The following is a 23,739-nucleotide window of genomic DNA, read 5'->3' as shown; positions in this document are numbered from 1 at the left end:
CTTTCTAGAGTCAGCAGATTACAAAATGTTCTTATTTTTTGCCCTGAGCTGGAAGAAGTTGGCTTTTACAACGGAATTGATTTGTTTCACAAATGAAAAACTGCCATGAAAGAAATCACTTGCAAATTTTTTAATCAGGAAGTTCTGGAGTTTTCCAAATGGCTAAGGTCACCCTAAAGATAATGACGGGGCTCAAATCGTAAAATCTACGTTCTTTGATCATTTACATGCAAAATATTTAATGTCAACCATGATTTTAAATCATTGGGTTAATCTAGCAAAGCTGCACCAGCTGTTTGTGGTCAAACAGCCGCTAAAAAGAGCTTAGTAATAGTAATAACAAGATAATAATAATACTAATAACATCTTGGAGATTGAGAGACCAGTGACGGACAATTAGAGCAACTGTAAAATTGGCATGCAGTTTTTGCACTAAAGGAAAATCACTACCATCTCATGCGCCTACCACATTGGCGCCAGCTGTGGCCTCAAGGCTGGAGCTGGACAACAAGACCTTTCTCCATGATAACAGACTGTGTTTAGAATCTTCGTTCCCATCCTTTGCACCCCAAACACCTCTGCATGCTTATCTCCAAGGCCGAGGTCAGGGGGCAGATCTGGGCCCAGCGCATGCTACAGGACCAGATGTGCTGTCTACACCGGCTTACTCCCACCCCTGTTGCTTGTGCTTCCATGGTGTACTAAGATTCGTTGAGCGCTTAGAACAGGTACTGTGAAGGGATTGGCTGAACAGCTGTCCCAATCCAAGGAATGGGTGCGAGTGCAAGGATAGGTTGTGTCTTGGCCACTGTCACCCTAGGAGTAGGGACAGGCATGGGAAGTAGTTGGACACCAGCCAGGGTGCAAAGGTGGACTGGGCCTTGGATGTCCTCACGCTGGGAGCAGGCATGGGAGCAGGTGACAGCTGGACACTAGCTGTTGCTACCTGAGGAACTGATATGGTTGCAGGGACAAGCGGAGCCCTAGCTGCTCTAGGCAACTGGGACTGACTGGACCACAGCGACCACCATTCAGGGAACTGGAAAGGGTGCAGGGGAAGGCAGGGTACAAGCCTCTCTGTGAGCAGGAACAGGCAGAGAGACTGGCTCTAGGATGGTCACGGGAGGGCAGAAACAACCAGAAAGAAAGAAAGCAGGGAAACTATAACTGATACGGGAAAATTTGACTGAACCACACGGCGTTGTTGAGGTGGAACTGCTGAGTGAAACAAAGCTGACCTTGAGGAGACAGGCATTTGAGGAGGGAGGTTGTGGGTCGTCTTCTTCCTTCTACTCATCATCATCATTCTTAGTTTACTGTAGTTCATGAGGTCATGGTATTTCATTCTCAGTAATAATTTGATCCAGTTCAGCACACTCTCATGTTCTGTCAGACACTGTTTATCTTTTCTTTCTTCATGGCGGGAAACAGTCCACAACGTTCGAACAGCAGTTAAACTGAACTTAAACACATAAAACACTTCGTGGTTTATCACACCGGTTGTTTTACTTTTGATCATTTCCCACTGGTGTCAACAAGGAAGCCCTGTCACGCAGAGACTTCAGCTTCTCTCATCAGTTAACCACACGAGCAGCACCTGTTTTGATGTGGGTGAATGAACACTCGACTCTGGGGAAAAACAGCTACTGACTCAGGTGACTTCACCATTTATCTGCTTTTGATGTGACTGCTGCGTCTCACACAGGAGAACTTTCTCCCGTCACTTTGGTGACTCTGCATCTTCATCAGCTCCTCGTGCGTCGTGTGGAATCCAAAAGGTGGCCTAACCTCATCTTTGATCTCTCTCTGAGCGACTTGTCAACTTTATTTTTCACCAAACACACATGGATAAAGAAAATTTCCCACATTTATTTTGGAAAAGGGCAGACGTTCATACTAACCTGAACTGACTCACACTATGTACCAATCACATTCTTCCAGTGCAGCGATCTGTTGAAGCTGCAGGATCAGTGCCACGGCTGTCTGACACTGTCACTGTCCCATTTTTCAAACAGTGACTCGACCACAGAGACCACAGTAAAGGTTTAGTGGAAACCAGTGACAACGTTAACTGTAAAACAGGAAACTAGCGACAGAGCTGCAGACCTGCTGTGGATCCTGCGTTCCTGTCCCACTTTCAAAACTTTTGATATATTTGAGGTAAAAATATTTTTTCCATGACCACATGTTACGACCTCAAAGTAGTGATGCTGTTTAAAACAAATAAAAACAGAATCCAATGATTTTCAAGTCTCATAATCTCTCAAAGACAGAAAACCAAACACATATCAGAAGTGTAATTTTGTAATGCTCCTGTACAGCCTCGCCTTTTAACATCATTCTGGAAATGTCTGTGAACTGAGGACAGCAGCTTTTGGACTTTTTGGGAGTGGGATGTTGCTCCATCCGTGTCTGATGGAGGGTTTTAGCCGCCCAGCAGTCCTGGCTCTTCTTTGTCCTGCTTCTGGTTTCATGATGCTCCAGATGTTTTCATTGATGAAAGATCAGGACTGCAGGCAGGCCAGTTCAGCACCTGACTCTCCTACTATGAAGCTGCGCTCCTGGAATAGGTGGTGTGGTGAACTGTGTTCATTGACAGTCATTTCTGGAAGTGTTCCTCCTCCAGCTGTTGGTCTTTGGTACCACTTGGTTTTCTCTTCTTTTAACCTGGTTTTGGTATTGTATTGTTAATAAAATATAAGATTTACAAATCTTTGTATTCTTTGTTTATTTACACATTTTTTAAATTTAAATTTTTAGAAAATGGGTTTACATTTAAATTTGTCCAGAACAAGAAACTTTCAGATTAATTTAGAGACAGAGGTCAAATACACATGGCAGCATGATGAGGAGAAAAAAAGTCTCATCTTCTTCAACTCTCAATTTCTCTTGCTTTTATCGCTCATTTATGTCACCTGCTAGAATGTGTACCTGTAGTGTTTATGCTCAGGCTGGAGTAAATCACTTCTGGTTGGATGACTGACATCTTATTGGCTGACTCTCTAATGGTGACCTCGGCATATGTGACATCATTTGTAGAGGCTGGCTGGTGTCTCCCTGCAGAAATGATGTGATGTGAATGAACGTTGGTGATCACTTCACTGCTGTAGGATGTTTAGAAGACCTTCATAGACAGTCTGATGTTACAGGTACAGGATTCAGGAGCAAAGACTCGTTGATTATGGATTAAGCAGAGCCATGATGGCAGCATCAGAGTGATGAGACCACAGAACACTGTTCCTGTATCATACCACCTTAACAAGTGACAGCCAATCAGGAAAAACAACCCAAACTGGTGTTTGTGTCTGTGGGGTTTTAGTCTGAATCTAATTTCTAGGGAGCGATCCTAAAATTGAAACCCTGATGGAAGCTGTCTGGACGTGACTTTGAATGAGAGATAAGCCAAGTTTATATCAGTAATACTTTTCATTTTTATGGACCCACTTCCAGAACTTTTAAAACTTTTCAATTGGGCCATGGGAACGCATCAGTCTAAAGATGTTGGGACCCAGTGCTCTACAAAATAAATGCAGACAGGAAAGTCCCTCAGATTTTCTCAAGTGAAATTTCAAAATATTTTAATTTGCTGCTTGAACCAAAAGAGCCCAGGTGGGTCAGACGGATATCATACCTGTGTGTTTCTTCCAAAGAAGCTGAACTAGAACCAAAACCAGAACCACAAGGACCAGAGAACCTACAGTAACTATGACTGGGATGATGAAGGAGGGATTAGGAAGAGGAGGAGGAGAACAGGAGATATGGATGTTTGCTGATGTTTTTGTTGTTGGTGGTGTTGGTGTAGTAGGATCTGCAGGAAAGATATGAAGCTGGGTCATTCAGTTTGTTATCAGCTCAACAGGTTTAAGCTTTAAGAGGAAACAGTGTTCTGACCTCTGACCCTCAGAAAGCTCTGAGGAGATGATCCAAACTCATCAGTAGAACACCAGTAGAGACCTTCATCAGACTGCTGCACGTTAATGGTGATTATGTGCTCTGATTTAGGTCCAACAGGACGTCCATTAAAGTAGAAATAAGCTGCAGCTGTGCCACCAATTTTGTTTTTACAGCGTAGAGTGACATCACTTCCTGTCCTCACAGGAAGTGCAGGGATCTCCAGGATCACTTCTTTATCTGAGGAAAAGACCCACAGAGTGATGTAGAGGTGGTATAACAGTCTGCTGTTAGTCTGATGAAATGAACGACTTCATTACCTGATACAGTGATGTTGACTTCTTCACTCTTCTCTCCAGCTTCATCTTCACACCAGTAAACTCCACTGATTGGCTCGCTTTGCTTATCAAGCAAACAGGATGAACCATTGAACCTCCCGAAGCCCCGCCCACCTGACCACATGACTCAGTCCCACTTCCTGTGTCCCTCTTCACCGTCCATCCATCAGAGCCCAGCTGACCGTCACATGTCAGAGACACTGAGGCTGCTGTGAAGAACTGCTGAAGGTTTGGACTGACGCTCAGAGAGACTGGAGGACAGACGGACAGTTTCTATCAGTGTTTACACTCAGTGTTTGTCCTGGACCATGGTGCACTTCATCTACTCACCTGCACAAACAGTCAGTGCAGACAGCAGCAGCACACACACACCTGCAACAGGAGGTCAGAGGTCATTTAAAGAAAGACTGAGGCTGCACAGTCTTTTTTTGTTGTTGTTTTTTTTTCTCTCAGGAAACTTTTTAATCTCCTGAAGTATCTGCCACAACCTAAGGAGCTTGGAAAGAAAAGCGTCTGGACTTCTTTAAGTTGCTTGAAGACGTTTCACCTCTCATCTGAGAAGCTTCTTCAGTTCTAGGATCAAACGGTGAAGAGACCCACATTTAAGCTCTGTGGGAGTTTCCCACTGAGAGGGACAATGGACCCCCTGATGATCCTCTACCTAATCACATGAGCCAAGGTGTGGTAATGGGTGTGGGTCACAATCAGCCAGGGTTTTACTGCTACTACTTTGTACTTTCTTACTTTGAGTACATTTCATAGTCTGTACTTTTTTTTTCTTTTACTTGAGTTAATAAGTTGAATCAGTACTTCATCTTTTACTGGAGTATTTTTGAACAGTAGTATTTGTACTTCTACTTAATTATGGAAGGTCTGTATTTTTGCCAGATCTGTGAGCCACGCAGATTAAACTACACAAACACCACCGTGCACTGTAACAGGAACAGGAAGTTATAAAATACCACCGAGACAGCAACGCAGGTTAGCCTGTCTTTTCCTGTTTTCTATACATTTTTTGATCAGATGGCAATCAACGGTAAACATCACAGTGCACAGCATTGTAAACAATGGAGAAGGAACTGTGCATGGATGAGCTTTCATTTATGTGCAGAGAAGAAAGTGTGGGACTAAGAAGCCACCCTTCAAAAGCACAGTTTTCATTTTCAGATTTGCGGCCTGTTTCACTCCCACACTGCTGCTGTTTAAAGGTCATCATGTCAACGGGAATGGGAACTTTAACAGTCAAAACCGTCTGTGGTTGTTTGAATACACTCAGTCCTCTTAATGGAAAATTGGCTGTGAATAGAGGAAGTGAAGACTAGATAAAAGAAGGGACGCAGTCAGAGGACCCTGTGCTTCATGCAGTCAGAGGCTGTGGTTTCCTGACTGAAGAGATGTTTGATGAAAAGAGGTCAAGTCTCTTTTGTTCTTTTGGTCTTCATGTTACTGACACTTAGCTGGGCAGAAAGTTTAATCGCTGACTTAGTCCAGACTATATGGTGACTTTCCTGCAGGACTCCAGGTTAAACTGCTGAGAGTCTGAACCTCTGAGAGGTTTGCAGTGATGATGAGATCGATTTAAACCGAAAAACTTTCATCATGCATGTTTGAAACCATTTTCTATCACTCTTCATACATTTCAGTTAAAAGTGTGAGCTCCATTATTCAACATTAACATCACTTCTTGGTTCCTGCCCAACTTCACAGCCACCAATCAAATGAAACCTGAAAGACATAAGAAGGAGAATGAACTGTTCCTCCTGCCTTGACGAAACTTTTCAGAATTTTTACATGAACTTTAAAGTCAGTAGCTGCGAGCTTGTAACTGCTGAAAGGTTGTTTTCCTGCCATATTGTTTGTTGGAGCTGTGATAAATAAATCGATGATTTTAGTGTTTGACTCACCGAGGAGCAGAGAGACCGGTGCAGTCTTCATGTTGTCTGGATGACGACTGAACGTCAGTCTGAGCAGCAGAGAGACGCCTTCAGCTTCAGCACTTCCCCGTTAACAGTCTTCAGTACGTCACGCTGCTGCTCCATCACAAAGAGGCAGAGCAGCTTCTCCAGGAAACGTCAGTGAATGAGATGTTCCGTTGGGTAATTCAGGTCCTGATCTATAATCCTTTTAAAAAACAAATTCCCTTTTCCTACAAAATGTTAATTGAACTCACATGTAGTTATAAGGAAAAACAGACTGTATGTGTCCAAGTCCAAACTATAAATGTATATCATCACTTTAGCTCCATCTTTGTAGAAGTAGTCGGTTTAAATCTAGTTTTACTATCTTAGAAAACATTATGAGTTGCAGCACTTTATAATAACTAAGAAGCTGTAAAATTAAAGGTGTTGAGGTGGCAGGCAGGATGTAGGACCCAAACGCAGGACTAGTGATGTGTCCTGTGTGTCGAAGCTTCGAATCGTGCGTCGGGTAATCGCGGGGGCGTTTTTCTGAAGCGCGTATCGAGGCTTGCTTTGATTACGTATGCAGTGACGTTCGAGGCCTTGCGGGCAGTCCGTACCACGTAACTGATTCAGGGACTGGTTCACCGGTTCGCGCCAGATTCGAAATAACATGGGCAGGAAAACAGCTGATTCCCCATCACACCGTGTTGTGGAATTGGATTACGTACGTGCTACATAGTTACTTGTGCATTTCTTCTTCGATGGAACCAGCAAGGAAGAGATTTTTTTTTTAAATTTTGTCTCTCCTAATAAAGTATGCACACAATAATAAATATCACAAATGATAAACACCAAAATATAAATAAACAACACTACACATCCTATAATCTGATTTCTGTCTTTTAGTTTATTAAAAAGTGAAGCACCAAACACTAGTTTGTGTCATTATCCAGATGTACATAAGGTTTACACATCATTATAATCAAAGAGCCCGCTTCACTTGAATTGAGTAGTAGAACAAATGAATCATCACAATGCTTCGAACCATGAGTCGACCAATTGGATGGAAAGCTTCAGTTCATCATGAGGCTTCATCTCACCATCACTACGCAGGACCCAGAGACAGAATGATTAACTAAAGTGGCAGCTTTATTGCTGGAGAACACTCGAATAGAAATAGAAGAAAACAAAACTAGAAACTCAAAACTTAAGCCCAAACTAGAAACCCGGGAAAGTAGAAAATCAAACCAGGAAAGAGTGAACCAGAACATTACCAGAAGCACATAGAAAACAAAACACAGTACAGTGAGGGTACAACACAACAACTAACAGAGAAACACAGGGCTTAAATACACAAGCAGGACTACGAGAAGATGGGGAATAGGTGGTAACACATCTGGGACAAATCAGGCCTAATGACAGAAGGGAAGCAAAACCAAGCACACTGCACACAGGACAGGGACTATCAAAATAAAACAGGAAACACATGAGGCACAGACTTGATACTGAACAGAGGGAACACAGAGCACAGGGACAGGATTGACAAACTGCAACATGAGACACGACTGAACAAGAAAATCAGCATGAAGACAGAACTAAACCTTGAGTAAACATGAGGGCTGCAGGAAGAAAACCCAAGTAGATTAGATTAGATTAGATTAGATTAGATGAAACTTTATTAATCCCTCGGGTGGGTTCCTCCAGGAAATTCAGTTTCCAGTAGCAAAGCACCGAAAGAAGTTGCATGTTACAGATACATTAAGGGGAATGAGAGTAAGGATATAAGCATAAATACACCACATATACGCATATATAGATACAGAATATACAATATGGATAAATAGGATTGCTCATTTGAGTGAGTATATTTCACCGTTGCTTTCGTATACATGAAGCGGACATACCTGAGTGGCTGCGATCTAATCCTGTTTACATAAAGTAAGCCTGCTCCCGAGCAGGTTTACGCTTACGGATCTGTTGCTATGACAGCAAGTCCCGGATGAGCTTCGGAGAACCGAACGATCCAAGATCACGCGAAATCGTCAACAATCAAATCCAGCTAACTTACTTACCCCCTACCCACCTGGCCTGTTGCCGGGTAACACTCTGCTGTTGTTTGGTTTCCAGAGGAGGCTGTCCAGGTGAGACACACATAGACAGGCTTATAAATGTTTGGACTCTTTATTTGGACTCATTTCCAACAATGTCAGCCCCAATAAAGTTATGGATTATCTTGCATTAATAGGCTGCTGGTTTTCTTTACTCGTTTCAGGTGTTACCAGCAAAATAGTTGTTTAATCATCTGGAAATGTAGCCAGATTTATTTATTTAGACAGAGATCTTGACCCCCCAATGTTCAATACAAAGTCACGCCGATGGTTACGTACCTGTGCGGTTTACCTGTGTGTGTGTTTCAGGACAGGAAGTGTGTACTGCACGTACTTACCTGTCAGCTCCATAACTGTGGTCTCCCTGGGAGACACCAGGTAAGTTTACAGGTAAAGTCTGGTTCACGTGTTTGTCGTGCTGTTGTTTATTTGTTTGTTTGGTTTCTATACGCTCGGCCCAGCCTCCTCCTCCTGCTCCCATCATGCACCTGGGTGAGTGGGCTCTGAGCAGTGAGTCACGTGCTCATCGTCGTCTTTAAACTTTATTTTATCTTTAAAAATTTAAGATCGGGTCATGTTTTTATTCCTGAGGCTTTAACTGTGAAAGGGCACATCCTGTTTACATCCTGGTAACAGCTCCGTCTGCTCACACTTTACTGCTGAACTGGTTTGGGGGCGTGGCGTCAAACTGAGGGTTTTCTTCATATTTACAGTCGGTGTGAAAACGTCAGAAGGTTTGAGTGAAAAGAGAGAAACAGATGTTTGTGAGGATTCACGTTGTGGATATCTGAGGTTATCAGAGTGTCAGGAAGGGAAACCTGAAGAAAGTCAAAGAGCCGCCCAGCACAGAACAAGCCTGTCAGAGCAAAGACTTCAAAGACTCTACAGGCTGCACAGGGACGCACTGTGAGCTCACAGAGCTCCACGTCTGCAGACACCTTCAGCCACACTGCTGAGGACGAAGACCTGCAGACTGAAACGTCCTGTGGTCAGAGGAGGTGAAACGAGAAGAAGATGCAGCTACAACCCAAAGAACAGCGTCCACACAGTGAAGCACGGTGGGGACGCTGTGGGGGGGCCACCACAGAGAGAAACAGGCGTCCTGCAGGACGTTTCCACAGGGCCGAGCCGTGAGTCTGCAGAGACATAACCTCTGTGTCTGTCTCAGGTGTGTGACGGGGACGCTGACGACTTCCTCCTCCACTTCCTGTTGTGTCTGTGCAGCAGCGATGTCATGATTCGGCCGCTCAGCCTCACCTGCAGGAAACACACCAACCAGAGACCAGAAGGTAACCCCACCCTCACCACCCTGACCAACCCTGACTGCAACCTTCAGAGTCGTGTGTGTGTGTTTCAGAGGTGAGGAGGTTCACTCGAGGAGACAGAGAGTTCCTGACCAGACTGGCTCCTCCCCTTCAGCTCACCTGTCTGCACCTCCACCCTGACTGAGCTCCACCTGCTTCGTTCTGACTTCATCTGTTCTACGTGTTCGTACAAATAAAACTTTATTGTTCCTCCTCCTGTCACATGGTATCTCACCTTCACTGACCCTAACGCTGGTGATCAGGGTCAGAGGTCACACGAAGCTCTCTGGGTTTAACCTCACACGAAAGGGGCGTCGCTGTCATCATCACAAAGGGGCCTATAACAGGTCATGTGACCCTTCTACAGGAAGTGATCCCTGTGAGTGGCGCCCACATCAGAGACGTTCTCAGATGGTGATTCATCAAACCTGCACCAGTAAAATCTGACAGTAGAAGGATGATGAGTGAAACTGGTTAATCTGGTGTTTGTGGCACAGAAGGTTTGACCTCCACTGTGTGACACGGGTCAGACTCCAGCTGGGCCTGCCGCTCTCAGCCTCACTCTGAGGAAGCCTACAGTCTGTCACAGTGGAAACTACACCGGGGGACCCCATCCTTGGGGTGGACCGATTTTTGTTTTAGCGTGTTTTGGGGTTTAAAAGCCACAGAGACGTGGTGCTTAGGAAAAATGCATTTCAGCTGTGCTGATGCTCCTGACACGTATAAGACTGGGGAAACCTGCATTCAGCTGGACCTGAAAAACACTATGTCCAGATAAACACAATCAACTTTTGGAGAAAAATAAAAGATTCTTCATCAGACTAACAACTAAAAACATGACACTTACCTTAACAGTATGGGCTACATCAAATATATTCAAGACCGACAACAACACTTCTCACTGCTGCTAATTTTAACAAAACTAAACAAAAAGTAGAAAAAGGCAATTCACCAAGTCTTGAAAAGTAAAACTGAAAAATAGAAACACAGAATAAAATAAAACATCCATCCAGATCTTTACCACCAACAACATAAAATCTATCTTAATTAAATGGCCAAATTCTCCAATAAATTAGCAATAATAAAGTAAGAAAAAATAAGACATTCAATTTATGGACGCTCAAATTAACAGAGCGACATTAAACGCACCTCATTGCCTGCCGTAGCGTTCTTCGCAGCTGCACTTCACCTCAAAGGTCGGTTAATACATCGGATTTAACTTAACCAAAGTCCAATTAAAGGAAAATAACGGGAGGGTTAGGAGTCACAGGAAAGACGGGCTCCTCAGCAGCGCAGCATCCGATTTTCAAAACCTGCTCACCTGAAATCTCAGCCAGCAGGCCACAGCCAGGCTCCACCATCAGCCAGCAAGCCCAGCCACGCTCCTCCATCAGCCAGCAGGCCCAGCCACACTCCTCCATCAGCCAGCAGGCCACAGCCAGGCTCCACCATCAACCAGCAGGCCACAGCCAGGCTCCACCATCAGCCAGCAAGCCCAGCCACGCTCCTCCATCAGCGAGCAGGCCCAGCCACGCTCCTCCATCAGCGAGCAGGCCCAGCCACGCTCCTCCATCAGCCAGCAGGCCACAGCCAGGCTCCACCATCAACCAGCAGGCCCAGCCACGCTCCTCCATCAGCCAGCAGGCCCAGCCACGCTCCTCCATCAGCCAGCAGGCCACAGCCAGGCTCCACCATCAACCAGCAGGCCACAGCCAGGCTCCTCCATCAGCCAGCAGGCCACAGCCAGGCTCCTCCATCAGCCAGCAGGCCCAGCCACGCTCCTCCATCAGCCAGCAGGCCACAGCCAGGCTCCACCATCAACCAGCAGGCCCAGCCACGCTCCTCCATCAGCCAGCAGGCCACAGCCAGGCTCCACCATCAGCCAGCAGGCCACAGCCAGGCTCCACCATCAGCCAGCAGGCCTAGCCAGGCGCCATCATCAGCCAGCAGGCCCAGCCACGCTCCTCCATCAGCCAGCAGGCCCAGCCACGCTCCTCCATCAGCCAGCAGGCCACAGCCAGGCTCCACCATCAGCCAGCAGGCCACAGCCAGGCTCCACCATCAGCCAGCAGGCCACAGCCAGGCTCCACCATCAGCCAGCAGGCCTAGCCAGGCGCCATCATCAGAAATTCCGCTTCCGGGTCCCTCGTGGTGGCCGCCTCGTGCTCTCGCTTCAGTATGCCACCCAAGAAAGGCCCAACACCAAAGGAGGTTGAAGACATTAAAACCTCCCTCGGAGCGCTGTGCGGAGACGTGGCTGCAGTCAGGGCACAGCAGGAGCTGCTTCTGGGGCTTCTGGAGGAGGTAAAACAGCTACGCCTCCAAAATGCCGAGAAGGACAGACGGATCATGGATCTCGAGCGGCGGGTGGATGACCTGGAGCAGTACACCCGTACGAACGACGTGGTAATCAGCGGTATTAAAATCAAGCCACGCTCGTACGCGCGCGCGGTGGCCGGGAACGTCGGGGAGCCCAGCGACGAGGAGACCCGCTCGGTGGAGCAACAGGTGGCGTCCTTCCTCCAAAGCAAGGGGATAGAGATGGACCTGGAGCACATAGAAGCATGTCACTCACTGCCCAGGAGGAGTGACAGACTGCCGGCCGTCGTTATGAGATTTGTCAATCGGAAGAACAAGGTCGCACTGCTGAAACAAGGACGCAAACTGAAAGGCACGGACGTTTTCATTAATGAGCATCTGACACGAAAAAACGCAGACATCGCGAGGAAGGCAAGGCAGCTGAAGAAGAACGGTAAAATACAACATACATGGGTAACAAACTGTAAGATTTTCATTAAGCTAAACGGGACACCAGAAGAGGCAAAAGTACTGATAGTGAGGAACATGGAGGATCTGGACAAGTATAACTGACACCAATGTATCAATTACACCAGGAAATGACATGGACACGTTGAAATTAGTTCTTCAACAGAAAGTAATTGATCTAGATTGTGAATATAAGGAGCATAATATAATAGATCCAGAAATAGATTCTGAAAGTAACTTTCTCTCTTCTTTTGTTAAAAATTGTAATTATTTCACTCAGGAACAATATGAAAAAGAAATTAACCTAGACGGGAAGCTCTCATTAATTCACTTTAACAGCAGAAGTATGTACTCTAATTTTGATTTCATTAAGGACTGTTTGCAACAATTTTCTCGCCCCTTTAGTGTTATAGCCATCACTGAAACTTGGTTCAATATCAATAAAGGAATAGATTTTTGTTTGAATGGATATGATTTAAAATACATGAATAGATTAAATAAGGCGGGCGGCGGGGTTGCTATATATGTTCATAACTCTATAAAATATAATGTTGTAACAACTATGTCTATGGCTATTGATGGAATTTTGGAATGTTTGACTATTGAGATTATGAATGAAAAAAAGAGAAATGTTATAATAAGTTGTATATATCGGACACCCAGTTCAAGTATTGACACTTTTAATGAATGGATAGAAAAAACGTTTGCTTCGGTGAACCAAAAATTACTATTTATCTGTGGTGATTTTAACATTGATTTGCTAAATCCAACAAGGTTAAAAGCCATTGATGACTTTACTGACACGATGTACAGCTTATCACTATATCCAACAATAACAAAGCCAAGCAGAACAACTTCACATAGCGCCACTATTATTGACAACATTTTTACTAATGTCATGGATTTCCAAATTAATAGTGGTCTGCTTGTCTGTGATATAACTGACCACTTACCAGTTTTTACTTTGTGTGACTGTGATTTAAAAAAAATAGATACCAAGATCATGATAGCAAAGCGAACAATAAATGAAGAAGCAATTCATGCCTTCAATTTCGATTTAGCACAACAAGATTGGAGTTCGGTGTATGAAGAGTCAGATGTGGACAAGGCTTATGATAATTTTCTAGATATTTTTACTATGTGGTACAATAAACATTGTCCTGTAAACGAACACATGACAAAGAAAAAAAGATAAAAAGTCCTTGGCTCACAAAAGGAATTATTAATGCTTGCAAAAAGAAAAACAATCTGTATAAACAGTTTATCAAAGTAAAAACAAAAGAAGTGGAACAAAGATATAAAGCATATAGAAATAAATTGACTGATATTATAAGAACGAGCAAACAACTTTATTATAGAAGAAGATTATATGAAAATAAAAACAATATAAAAGGAACTTGGGATGTGTTAAACAACTTAATTAAACAAGGATCTTCTGGAACATCATATCCTGAATATTTTACTGATGCAAATGGTGAAAATCACAACATGAGTAATATTGTCGATGGGTTCAATAAATTCTTCATAAATGTTGGCCCTGAACTAGCAGCGGACATCCCGTGTCATAAAAATGAAAATATCAGTAATATAAAATCAAATCCCTTTTCACTGTTCCTCTCAGCTACAAATGAGCAAGAAGTAATAAATATCACATTAAAATGTAAAAGTAAGTCTTCAATGGATTATCATGACATAAATATGTCTGTAGTTAAACAGGTTATTCTGAATATTGCTAGTCCCTTAAAATATGTCTGTAATTTATCATTTCAGTCCGGTTGTTTTCCAAAAAAAATGAAAATTGCGAAAGTAATACCACTATATAAAAGTAATGACAAACACAGTTTTACCAATTATAGGCCTATTTCTCTACTGCCTCAATTCTCAAAAATTCTAGAAAAACTTTTTAATTCAAGATTAGAAAAATTCCTTGAAAAACATCAAATAATAAATGTTGGTCAGTATGGTTTCAGAACGCAAAGAACCACTTCAATGGCGATAATTGAGGCAGTAGAAGAAATTACTGATACACTGGATAAAAATAAATATGCAGTTGGTATTTTTGTTGATCTCAAAAAGGCCTTCAACACAATCAATCACTCAATTTTACTGGATAAATTGGAAAGATATGGTATTCGAGGGAAAGCTGGTAACTGGTTAAAAAGTTACCTAACAGGTCGGGAACAATATGTTAGCATAGGGCATTACCATTCAGAGAAACTTGGTATTACATGTGGTGTTCCCCAAGGGTCAGTGTTGGGACCAAAACTTTTCAATGTATACATAAATGATATTTTTGATGTTTCTCAAGTACTTAAACTCATACTGTTCGCAGATGACACCAACATATTTTTCAGTAGCGATGATTATACTGATCTTGTAATGACCGTAAACAGGGAGCTAAAATTAATAAAAAAATGGATGGACATAAATAAATTATCATTAAATATAAATAAAACTAAAGCAATGTTTTTTGGTAATTTTAAATATAATATAGAATTACCAATTATCATTGAAGGTGTACCAATTGATAATGTGAGTGAAAACAAATTTTTGGGAGTCATAATTGATAACAAAATTTCATGGAAACCCCACGTCAGACACATAAAAACCAAAATTTCCAGAAGCCTCGCAGTTTTGAACAAAGTGAAACAATTCCTTGATAAAGATGCACTTCGTACTCTGTACTGTACCCTGGTTCTTCCATATCTTACATATTGTGTGGAAGTGTGGGGAAATACATATAAAAATACAACGAATCCATTAGTCACAGTACAGAAACGAGCACTGCGTATTATTCACAAGGTTGGTTACTGTATGTAGATCATACTCATAAACTCTTTCTTCAGGCAAAGTTACTTAAATTCCAGGATCTGGTTAATTACAATACATCCATAATTTTGTATAAAGCTTTTACTAAACTTTTACCGGCAAATTTACAAACTAGATTTGAAATTCGAGAAAAGGTTTATAATGTGAGAGGCTTTGGAGAATTCAAATTACCCAGAACTCGAACAACCCGTAAAGGTTTTTGTGTGTCTGTATGTGGTGTGAAAATCTGGAACAGTCTGAGTTTACAATTGAAACAATGCAAAAATTCCAAAATATGTATGTACATATATGTACTTGTGTGTGTAGATATATATGTATGTATATGTATGTGTGTTTGTTACTTGTAGTTATTACTGCCTGTTACCTGTGGTAATGTAATTTATAATTTATATATTCTGTATTCAGTTATGAAGGCTCTAATTGTTGTTTGCGAGCTGCCGTTTAGAAGCTTGTATGTGCCCGGGGCTGTTGATGGGTCTGTATGCAATGATGGGCGTAGCTGCGGGAAGTTTATTGTTTTTTTTGTTGATGAGTGAGTATAGGGGTGGGATTTAATAAGTTTTCTTCGTCCCACTCCTTTTTCAGGCAATTTTTGTTTTTTGTTTTGTGTATTTTATGTTCAATATACGTATTTGTTGTGCCTGAAAATGAATAAATAAATGAAATGAATGAATGAAATGAAAGGTAAGGTGAGAAAATATAATAGATATATATAATCAATCAATAAGGTGAAAATATCAGATAAAAGGTGTTTTTTTTGGTTATAAGGAATAAAGAGGTCAAAGGTCAAAACAAGAGTACTGTTAAGTTAAAATTAAAGGGTCAAAGGTCAGATTAAACAGGTTACACAGAAAGGATCGGCAAAACTTAAACAAGGATAAAGAAATAATACATTAAACAAGGAAATAAATTAAAAGTCTGAGTTAATGAGAAATTAAACGTTTAAATCAGGTTAAGAGTTTAATTTTAAGCTTTTCTTAGTTAAACTAAATAAAATAATCAGAATAAACGATTGGAGGAAAAAAGCAAAGATGTTGTGATCAAATAGTTTGTACGGCAGAAAGAAAAACATGTTTCAGTAGATTGTATGTTGGAAACCACAGTAGACACAGTAGACTCAAATCATTGTTACTGAGGAATTCTGCCTTAAACAGTAAAGTGTTCTTTAACAGTGTGTGTGTGTGTCTGCAGCTGTTCTTTGTGTTGTTGCTGCATCGTTGCCTCAGGGGGAAAGTTGTGTGTGTGTTATGCAGACTAGCAGAGACTGCAGCTGTCAGCAGCCACACACACTTTCTATTCTTCAAATCAAATCACAGTGAAACATGTTCACTGACAGCTCAGCTTCAGCATCGTCTTCATGCTGTGACTGCAGCCGTTCAACTCTGTTTGTCTTTAACCCAAATCATCACAACATGCAAATATAATCATCAAAATGATGTGACTGGAAGGATGCAGCAGTCTGTGCTCCACCTTTCTCCTCCACACCTGCAGGTGGAGAACATGGATGCATGAATCTCTACAGAGTTCTTTGAATATTATCCGTCTCATCAGTTTTCAGTGAACAAAACTCCTCACAGAGCCAAAATAAGCAGTTTGTATCCAACATAACTCAGCTGGACTCTGATGCTCCGTATAACAGCCACACATGAGTCTGGATTCACTCAAAGCATTGAACAAACTTTATTGGAAATGAAGCTTTTGGACATTTGTTCTCTGATATTTGCTCTTCAGCTCGAGTCTCCATCAGTGGGAACATTTCCTGATTCAACTTTTCTTCTGTTCAAATCAAACTCCATGAGAATCAAAGTGTGAATCAGAGTCCTGATGATCAGATTCTATAGAAACATGGAGACTGTAGAGGATTTACACTCAATATGTTCATTTGTTCCCTTCAAGAAAAATCAATCATTCATCCAATTAAATCAGTCGTTGATCAGTTTGATTGACAGGACAGATGATCAGAGGTGCAGAGTTTTTACCTCCATCATTGGTACAGGGGCTGAAGAATGGGTGGAGTTTGTGAGTGAAGGAGCAGCCAGTAAAGGAGTAGATCAGAGCTGCAGCACCTACATCATAAAAGGAGACCAGACCCTCCTCATAATCCACAAACACCCCCACCTTCTCAGGACCAGGATGAAGACAGAGGGGGACTGAAGGACCAGCACAAGCTTTGTACTCATTTCCATTTCTCAGCCACACAGTCCAGAAACCATCCTGAGGTCTCAGTGTGATGTCTCCCTTCCTGTTGATCGACTCTGTGGCCACTCCTAAAGTCCATTTAGTCTTTCCTTTAACCTGAACCTCAAAGTAAAATCTGCCTGAAGAGAAACTCTGCTCTCCTAAAACCATAACACAGTGAGAAAATCTCTCTGGGTTGTCTGGAAGATTCTTCCTCACATCACTATGATAAACTTGTTTTCCATTATCAGACAGGATGAGATAAGGATGAGCTGTATCAGGATCCAGAGTCACATCCACCTCATGCTGCTGCACCCTCTGCAGCTCAGCCTCTAACAGCTTCTTCTTCATGAGTTTCCTGATTGTCTCCTCCAGCTGAGCCACAGCTCTCCCCACAGTCCCCTCATATGATGGTGGACGGACTCTGACCTCTGTCCAGTCCTTGCCGGGTGGAGCAGCTTTCAGGGAGGAGAAGCTTTGGAGGAGGTGGAGGTGGTCTTCAGAGCGTGAGAGCTGCTCCACCTCAGAGCTTCTCTCCATCAGCTCAGAGATTTCCTGTTCCAGATCTTTGATGAGACCTTCAGCCTGTTTCTCTGTAGCTTCCTGTTTGTCTTCGATCTCCTTCATGAGCTCCTTCAGGCGTCTCTCAACAGACTCCATCAGAGCCGTGAGGACCTGAACACCTTCTGCTTTCTGTCTGTCTGCAGCATCTTTACTCATCTTCACCGACTCTGCGATCTCCTGAATCTTCAGTCGTCTCTTCTGGATCATCTGCTGAATCTCAGCCTCTGTCTTCTCCAGCTCTGCCTTCTTTCCTTCATATTCTTCTCTCAGAGGAACAAACTCGTGGTTCTTGTGGTCTAAAACAGGGCAGAGCGTGCAGACACATGTCTGGTCGGTCTTACAGAACAGCTGCAGAAGGTTATCGTGCTTCGTGCACATCCTGCCTTCCAGGTTCTCCACAGCATCAACCAGCTGATGTCTTTTCAGACCTTTCAGTGTCAGATGAGGCTCCAGGTGAGTCTGACAGTAGGAGGTCTGACACACCAGGCAGGACTTCAGGGCCTTCAGTCTGGTTCCAGTGCAGACGTCACAGGGAACTTCTCCTGGTTTGGCAGCTTGTTGCTCTGAGCTGCTGCTGCTGGCTTTCTGCTGAGCTTCACGTCTGAACTGAGCAACCATCTCAGAGATGAAGGTGTTGACCCTCAGCTGAGGTCGAGTGTAGAAAGTCTCTTTACACATGGGACACTGACAGATGACATTCATGTCCCAGTGCTGACTGATGCAGGTTTTGCAGAAGTTGTGTCCACATGGTGTAGAGACTGGATCAGTGAACACATCCAGACAGATGGAGCACAGAAACTGATCTTCAGATCGCAGATTGCTGGCAGCAGACATGTCTGCACTCTGAGGGAGAAAGAAGAGAAACATTTGATTCAAAATTCACTTTAAATTTCATTTTACAAAGAGAGAAACAAGCGTCAGTAGTCTGAGGAGCTTGGAGAGAAAAGCGTCTGGACTTCTTTAAGTTTCTTTTCATCACAGAAGCTTCTTCACCTCATCCTCAACACGGACCAAGGAATGAATACTGCACTTTTGGAGGAACTCCCTCCCCTGCAGCCTCTTATCGTCAAAGGGACGGAGGTGGAGAGGGCAAACAGCCACAGATTCCTGGGACTGCAGGTTACATCAGACCTGAGCTGGACTCTCAACACTACAGCAACTGTGAAAAAAGCCCAGCAAAGGCTTTATTTCATTCGGCTGCTCAGGAAAGCTGGCATGAACCACCACCCTCTCACCCAGGCCTGCAGAGGACTGATAGACAGCATCCTCACCACAGGCATCACTGTCTGGTATGGAAACACTACACAGACAGAGAGGAAGGCTCTGCAGAGTCAGAAAGTCTGCAGAGAGGATTATGGGAACAACACTTGCATCCATGGACCTGCACATACAAAGCTGCACATACAATCTCAGACACAACAGAGCGGACAGCAGCATCACACACAGAACACGATTCTTCAACAGCTTCTTCCCCACAACTGTCAGACTGACGGCAAACAAAAACACACTGAACACTTAAAATAACACAGCACTACTTAACCTCACTTTGAATGTATCATCGGTTCACTGACCATCGGGCAATACACTCACAACAGACTTGTGAAACAGATCTGTGGAACAAATGTGCAACACTGTGAGTGCGATAAGAGGTAGAGAACTACACACTCTCTGTACATTTTCTTCTTTTTCTTTGTATATAGAAAATAGTACAAATAAAATAATTCACGCGGAGTGTGAGGCATGAATTATGATCAGTTATTTTTTTAAGAATTCTAGAAATGGTTGCCAAATCATACAAAAACTCGCCAGTTTCCCCTCTCTATCAAATCTTATCTGCTCCACCCTGGCCACAGACACCATCTCATTAAGCCACCTGTTAAAACACGGGGCCGAAGAAGACCGCCACTGTAAAAGAATAAGTTTCTTTGCAGCCAGCATACCCATTGTAATTATCTGTTTTTGTGAAAAGGAAAAAGATTCGACTGATGCAAATGATCCAAGTATAGCCAATGTACCATCACGTGGTACTTTTTTCCTAAATTGGTTTGAAAACCACATAAAAAATCTGGCTCCAAAAAGCATTCAAAACAGGGCAATGCCAAAATAAATGTGCAAGGGAACCTTCACTGACTTTACATCTGTCACATAAGGGGGATACAGAATTATAGATCCGGTTAAGTTTAAGTTTAGAAAAGTGTAGTCTATGAATGACTTTAAACTGGATTAGTTTATATCTGGCATTTATTGAGCCTTTCTGAATATTGGACAAACAATTTGACCATTGGTCTTCAGACAGAGGGACCCCGAGGTCTTCAGCCCATGTTTTCTTAATTCGGTCGGAATCAACTGGGATTGTAAAGCACTTAACAAACTGAGATATCAAATGTTTAAAATCTGCTTTCCGAATTATATCAAAGTAAGTATAACTTCGTGGCTTCAGTGGAAAGTCTGAAAAGTTTTGTTGAACAAAATTCCTTATTTGAAGATAACGAAAAAAATGTGATTGAGGTAATTGAAACTTTTCTTGAAGTTGAAGGAAGGACATAAATTTGTCATCTGTATATAAGTCCTCAATGTATTTCAATCCCTTTTCCCCCCCATTCTAAAAACACCCTATCCATTTTACCTGGTTTAAACAAGTAGTTATGTATTATTGGCATTCCTACTGAAAAATCAGGTTGTTTGAGAGATTTCCTAATTTGACTTAATATCTTTAAGGAGTGTTTAACAACAAAATTACGACTGAGCGAATTGTTAAAAGAACCCGTGTTAGAAAACAATAAGCCCGGTAATGAGGCTTCAGATACTGTTGCTGCCTCTACCTGGAGCCAGATCGGAAGCTTGTCATGACAATAATCAATAGGCGAGCCCCACTGCCAGTGCAATAGAGCTCTTGAATTTGCTGCCCAATAATAATGTCTAAACACAGGGAGACCTAACCCCCCGCAGGAAGTGTTTTTTTGAAGATGAGCCATGGATATCCGAGGGGGTTTTCCTGCCCAAATGAATGAGTGAATCAATGAATCAAGCTGCTTAAAAAATTTAAGTGGCAAGTGAATAGGAAGGTTTTGAAAAAGATATAAAAATCGTGGCAAAGACACCATTCTAACTGGATTTATTCGACCGATCAGAGACAGAGGAAGCAGCTTCCATTTTCTAATATCATCTTTGAACTTATCCAGCATTTCCAGGAAATTCAATTTATAAAGGAGTTTGGGATTTTTAGAGATCTTAAGACCAAGATAGGTAAAAGACGTAGTTACTAATTTGAATGGGAGTGAGCTGAGGAACTTTGGGCATAGATTATCTGTTATTGGCATAAATTCAGATTTATCCCAATTGATCATATATCCTGATAATTTCCCAAAGTGTTTAATACAATTTAAAAGATTAGGGAATGAGATTTCTGGTTTGGAAAGGCAGATCAGTAAGTCATCTGCATAAATGTTAACAAGACTTTCCACATTCCCAAATTTAACTCCCTGTATACCTGGGTGGTTTCTTATGTTAATGGCTAGGGGCTCCAGGGCTATATCAAAAAGAAGCGGTGAGAGGGGATCCCCCTGTCTCACCCCGCGTTGTAATTGAAAGGGAGAGGATTTATCTGCATTAGTGAGAATACAGGACACCGGACACAGATAAATCATTTTAATCCAATCCCTAAAGTACTCCCCAAAACCAAATTGTTTTAGAGTCTCAAATATATAAGACCATTCAATCTGATCAAATGCTTTTTGAGCGTCCAGAGAAAGTACTGCTGTTTTAACCTCTTTTCCATAACCTAAATTAATTGTATTTAATAATAAACGGACATTATTAAATGACCATCTACCAGGAATAAAACCTGTTTGATTAGGATGTATAATTGTTGAAATAGTTTTTTTTTTCTTCCTTTTCTTTTTCTTCTTTTTTCCTTTCTTTTTTTTTTTCTCCTTTCTCCTTTCATGCTCATAAGTTCACAAATGTTAAAAACAGTAATTGTTCTTGGTTGATTTTGTATAAGCATGTTATGTTTAATTTAAATGCAAAAATAAAAAAAAATTTAAGAAAAAAAAAAGAAAATAGTACGACTACCCTACTCCGGACTTCATTTCTATCCTCCTGCTTTTTCTGTCTTTATATTGTTAAAGTGTGATTTGACTTGGAAAGCTCTGCACAAGTATTCCACTGTGCATGGACTGTTGGTCCTGTGTGCAAATGTCAAAATAAAAATCTTGAACCTTCAGTTGTCAGAGTAACTGGTGGAGACCCAGCAACACATTCAGACACAAACTGGTTCATCTGAAACACAAACTGAACAACGTCGTGTCTGCTGTACAGTGCAGCGTCCAGATGAACAGGATCAACAGGATGAACATCTTTTTAACAGTCGTTACAAAGATGTGAAGTTGTTTGGCTGACACAGACAAACAGTATCCCACATTCTTGATTTTTAGCTCACAAACACGTCTTATAAGGACTTATTGATCCTGAAATGTTGGAGGTTTTAGCTCTTTAAACAGTAAAGTTACAGGAGGATACAGATAATTATCAGGAAAATGTCCTCGGTTTGTTAAAATGATCCCGTCCGATAACACACGAGAACAATAAATGTATAATTTTCTGTTGTAACCCACAAACTGAACGGTCACACTCATCTTTCATGTTGTCACTAAAACATCACTCCTTCCACGTCTAGTTGGTCGTGATGGAGGCGGAGTGCGTTGGGTCCGCTTTCCCTGCCCAGCCGATGTTCCTGACGCAGGGAAACAGATCCTGTTGGGGATCCCTACCTTGGCACAACACCTGCCATGGTCTTTGCACACTCACCACAGTAAATGCATCATGTTGTCAGCTTTACAGTATCATAGTCAGAGAAACTGGTCAGGCCGCTCTCTTCCAAATGTCTACACTTCACCCTTTTACTGTCAGTGGGCTCAGAGTCCATCTAATGTGGCTCATTATCTGATGCCGTCTGCAGACCAGTGTTAGACACTGAGAGGTTGATGGCTCCGTGTCAGAGCACCGGCCTTAACGAAAAAGTTATCAATCGTTCTTTTCATCTTTTCTCATTACCCACAGCTACATCCACTCCTATCAGGCTGCTCACCTCTGCCGCGACGTTTCAAACAGCTGGAAAGTGAATAAGCGGCAGACAGAAATGAGACCGGTCGAATCGTCTTGCGTTTCACGCATGCGCAGGACTGGAACGTAAGCGTTTTCAGCCGTCTTAATGTGGACGCACAACTCTGTGAAAACGACTGAAAACACCAGTGTGGATGCGGAGCGCTGTTTTCAAATCTATCCGGGCGAGTGTGGACGTAGCCTAAGTGGCACCATGGAGAAATGAGGTGGCGCTCTAGACCCTGATGAAGTGAACAGAGTGAAGATTTGTGTAGAAGCAGGAAGTGTGATCAGCTGCACTCACCACTGTTGCTGAGAGAAACCTGATGGACTCCAGTGAATCTTCTTTTAGAGACAAACAGGACTCGACTGCAGCTCTGCTGCTGCTCTCTCACACTTTCACTTCTGCAAAATGACGTTGAGCTTCTTGTTTTTCAGGTGTTGCTCCGCCTCTTCCTGCCTCTCCCTTTACAGGAATCAGCCGGTCTGTACTCAGTGACTGTGTGCAGCAGGTGGGAGGAGTGAGGAGTGGTGTGTGGGTAAAGTTCAAACAGTAATGACGGCCTCAGGTGATCAGGAGAAACTCACCTGGATTTCCTTTTTCCACAGCAGACTGAGAGCTTCAGGTGGACCCTGAAGGAGGTCTCAGACACAGGTGGTAAAAGTACACACAGTGTGTACTGAAGTAGAAGTACTACTGTTAAAAATACTCCAAGTACTGTTTCAACTTCTTTACTCAAGTAAAAGTAAAAAGTAC

At 42.6% G+C, this 23,739-nt stretch overlaps 2 protein-coding genes across 2 annotated transcripts in view; both read right to left on the bottom strand.

The window, feature by feature from the left end:
* Positions 1-811: 811 nt before the first annotated feature.
* Positions 812-23,739, bottom strand: part of LOC146578239 (uncharacterized) — a 36,370-nt gene continuing 13,442 nt past the window's right edge. Inside the window, exons 5-9 of the mRNA XM_085267786.1 lie at positions 23,027-23,038; positions 3,881-4,131; positions 3,632-3,827; positions 2,932-3,057; positions 812-1,077 (exon numbers count right to left, since the gene is read on the bottom strand). Coding sequence (XP_085123912.1) covers positions 812-1,077; positions 2,932-3,057; positions 3,632-3,827; positions 3,881-4,131; positions 23,027-23,038 — 851 coding nt within the window. The remainder of the gene's footprint in view (positions 1,078-2,931; positions 3,058-3,631; positions 3,828-3,880; positions 4,132-23,026; positions 23,039-23,739) is intronic.
* On the bottom strand, positions 16,954-18,713 carry LOC146578240 (E3 ubiquitin-protein ligase TRIM21-like). Its single transcript, XM_085268569.1, has one exon. It carries the CDS (start codon positions 18,711-18,713, stop codon positions 17,055-17,057), a length of 1,659 nt encoding a protein of 552 aa, XP_085124695.1. The 3' UTR covers positions 16,954-17,054.

Source organism: Mchenga conophoros, linkage group LG3 (genome assembly GCF_057382185.1).
Source record: "Mchenga conophoros isolate Kocher_MC1m ecotype Shallow Benthic linkage group LG3, M_conophoros_male_GT1.1, whole genome shotgun sequence".
NCBI lineage: Eukaryota > Metazoa > Chordata > Actinopteri > Cichliformes > Cichlidae > Mchenga > Mchenga conophoros.
The sequence above is the reverse complement of the archived record's forward strand: the minus strand, read 5'-3'. Positions and strand labels throughout refer to the sequence as shown.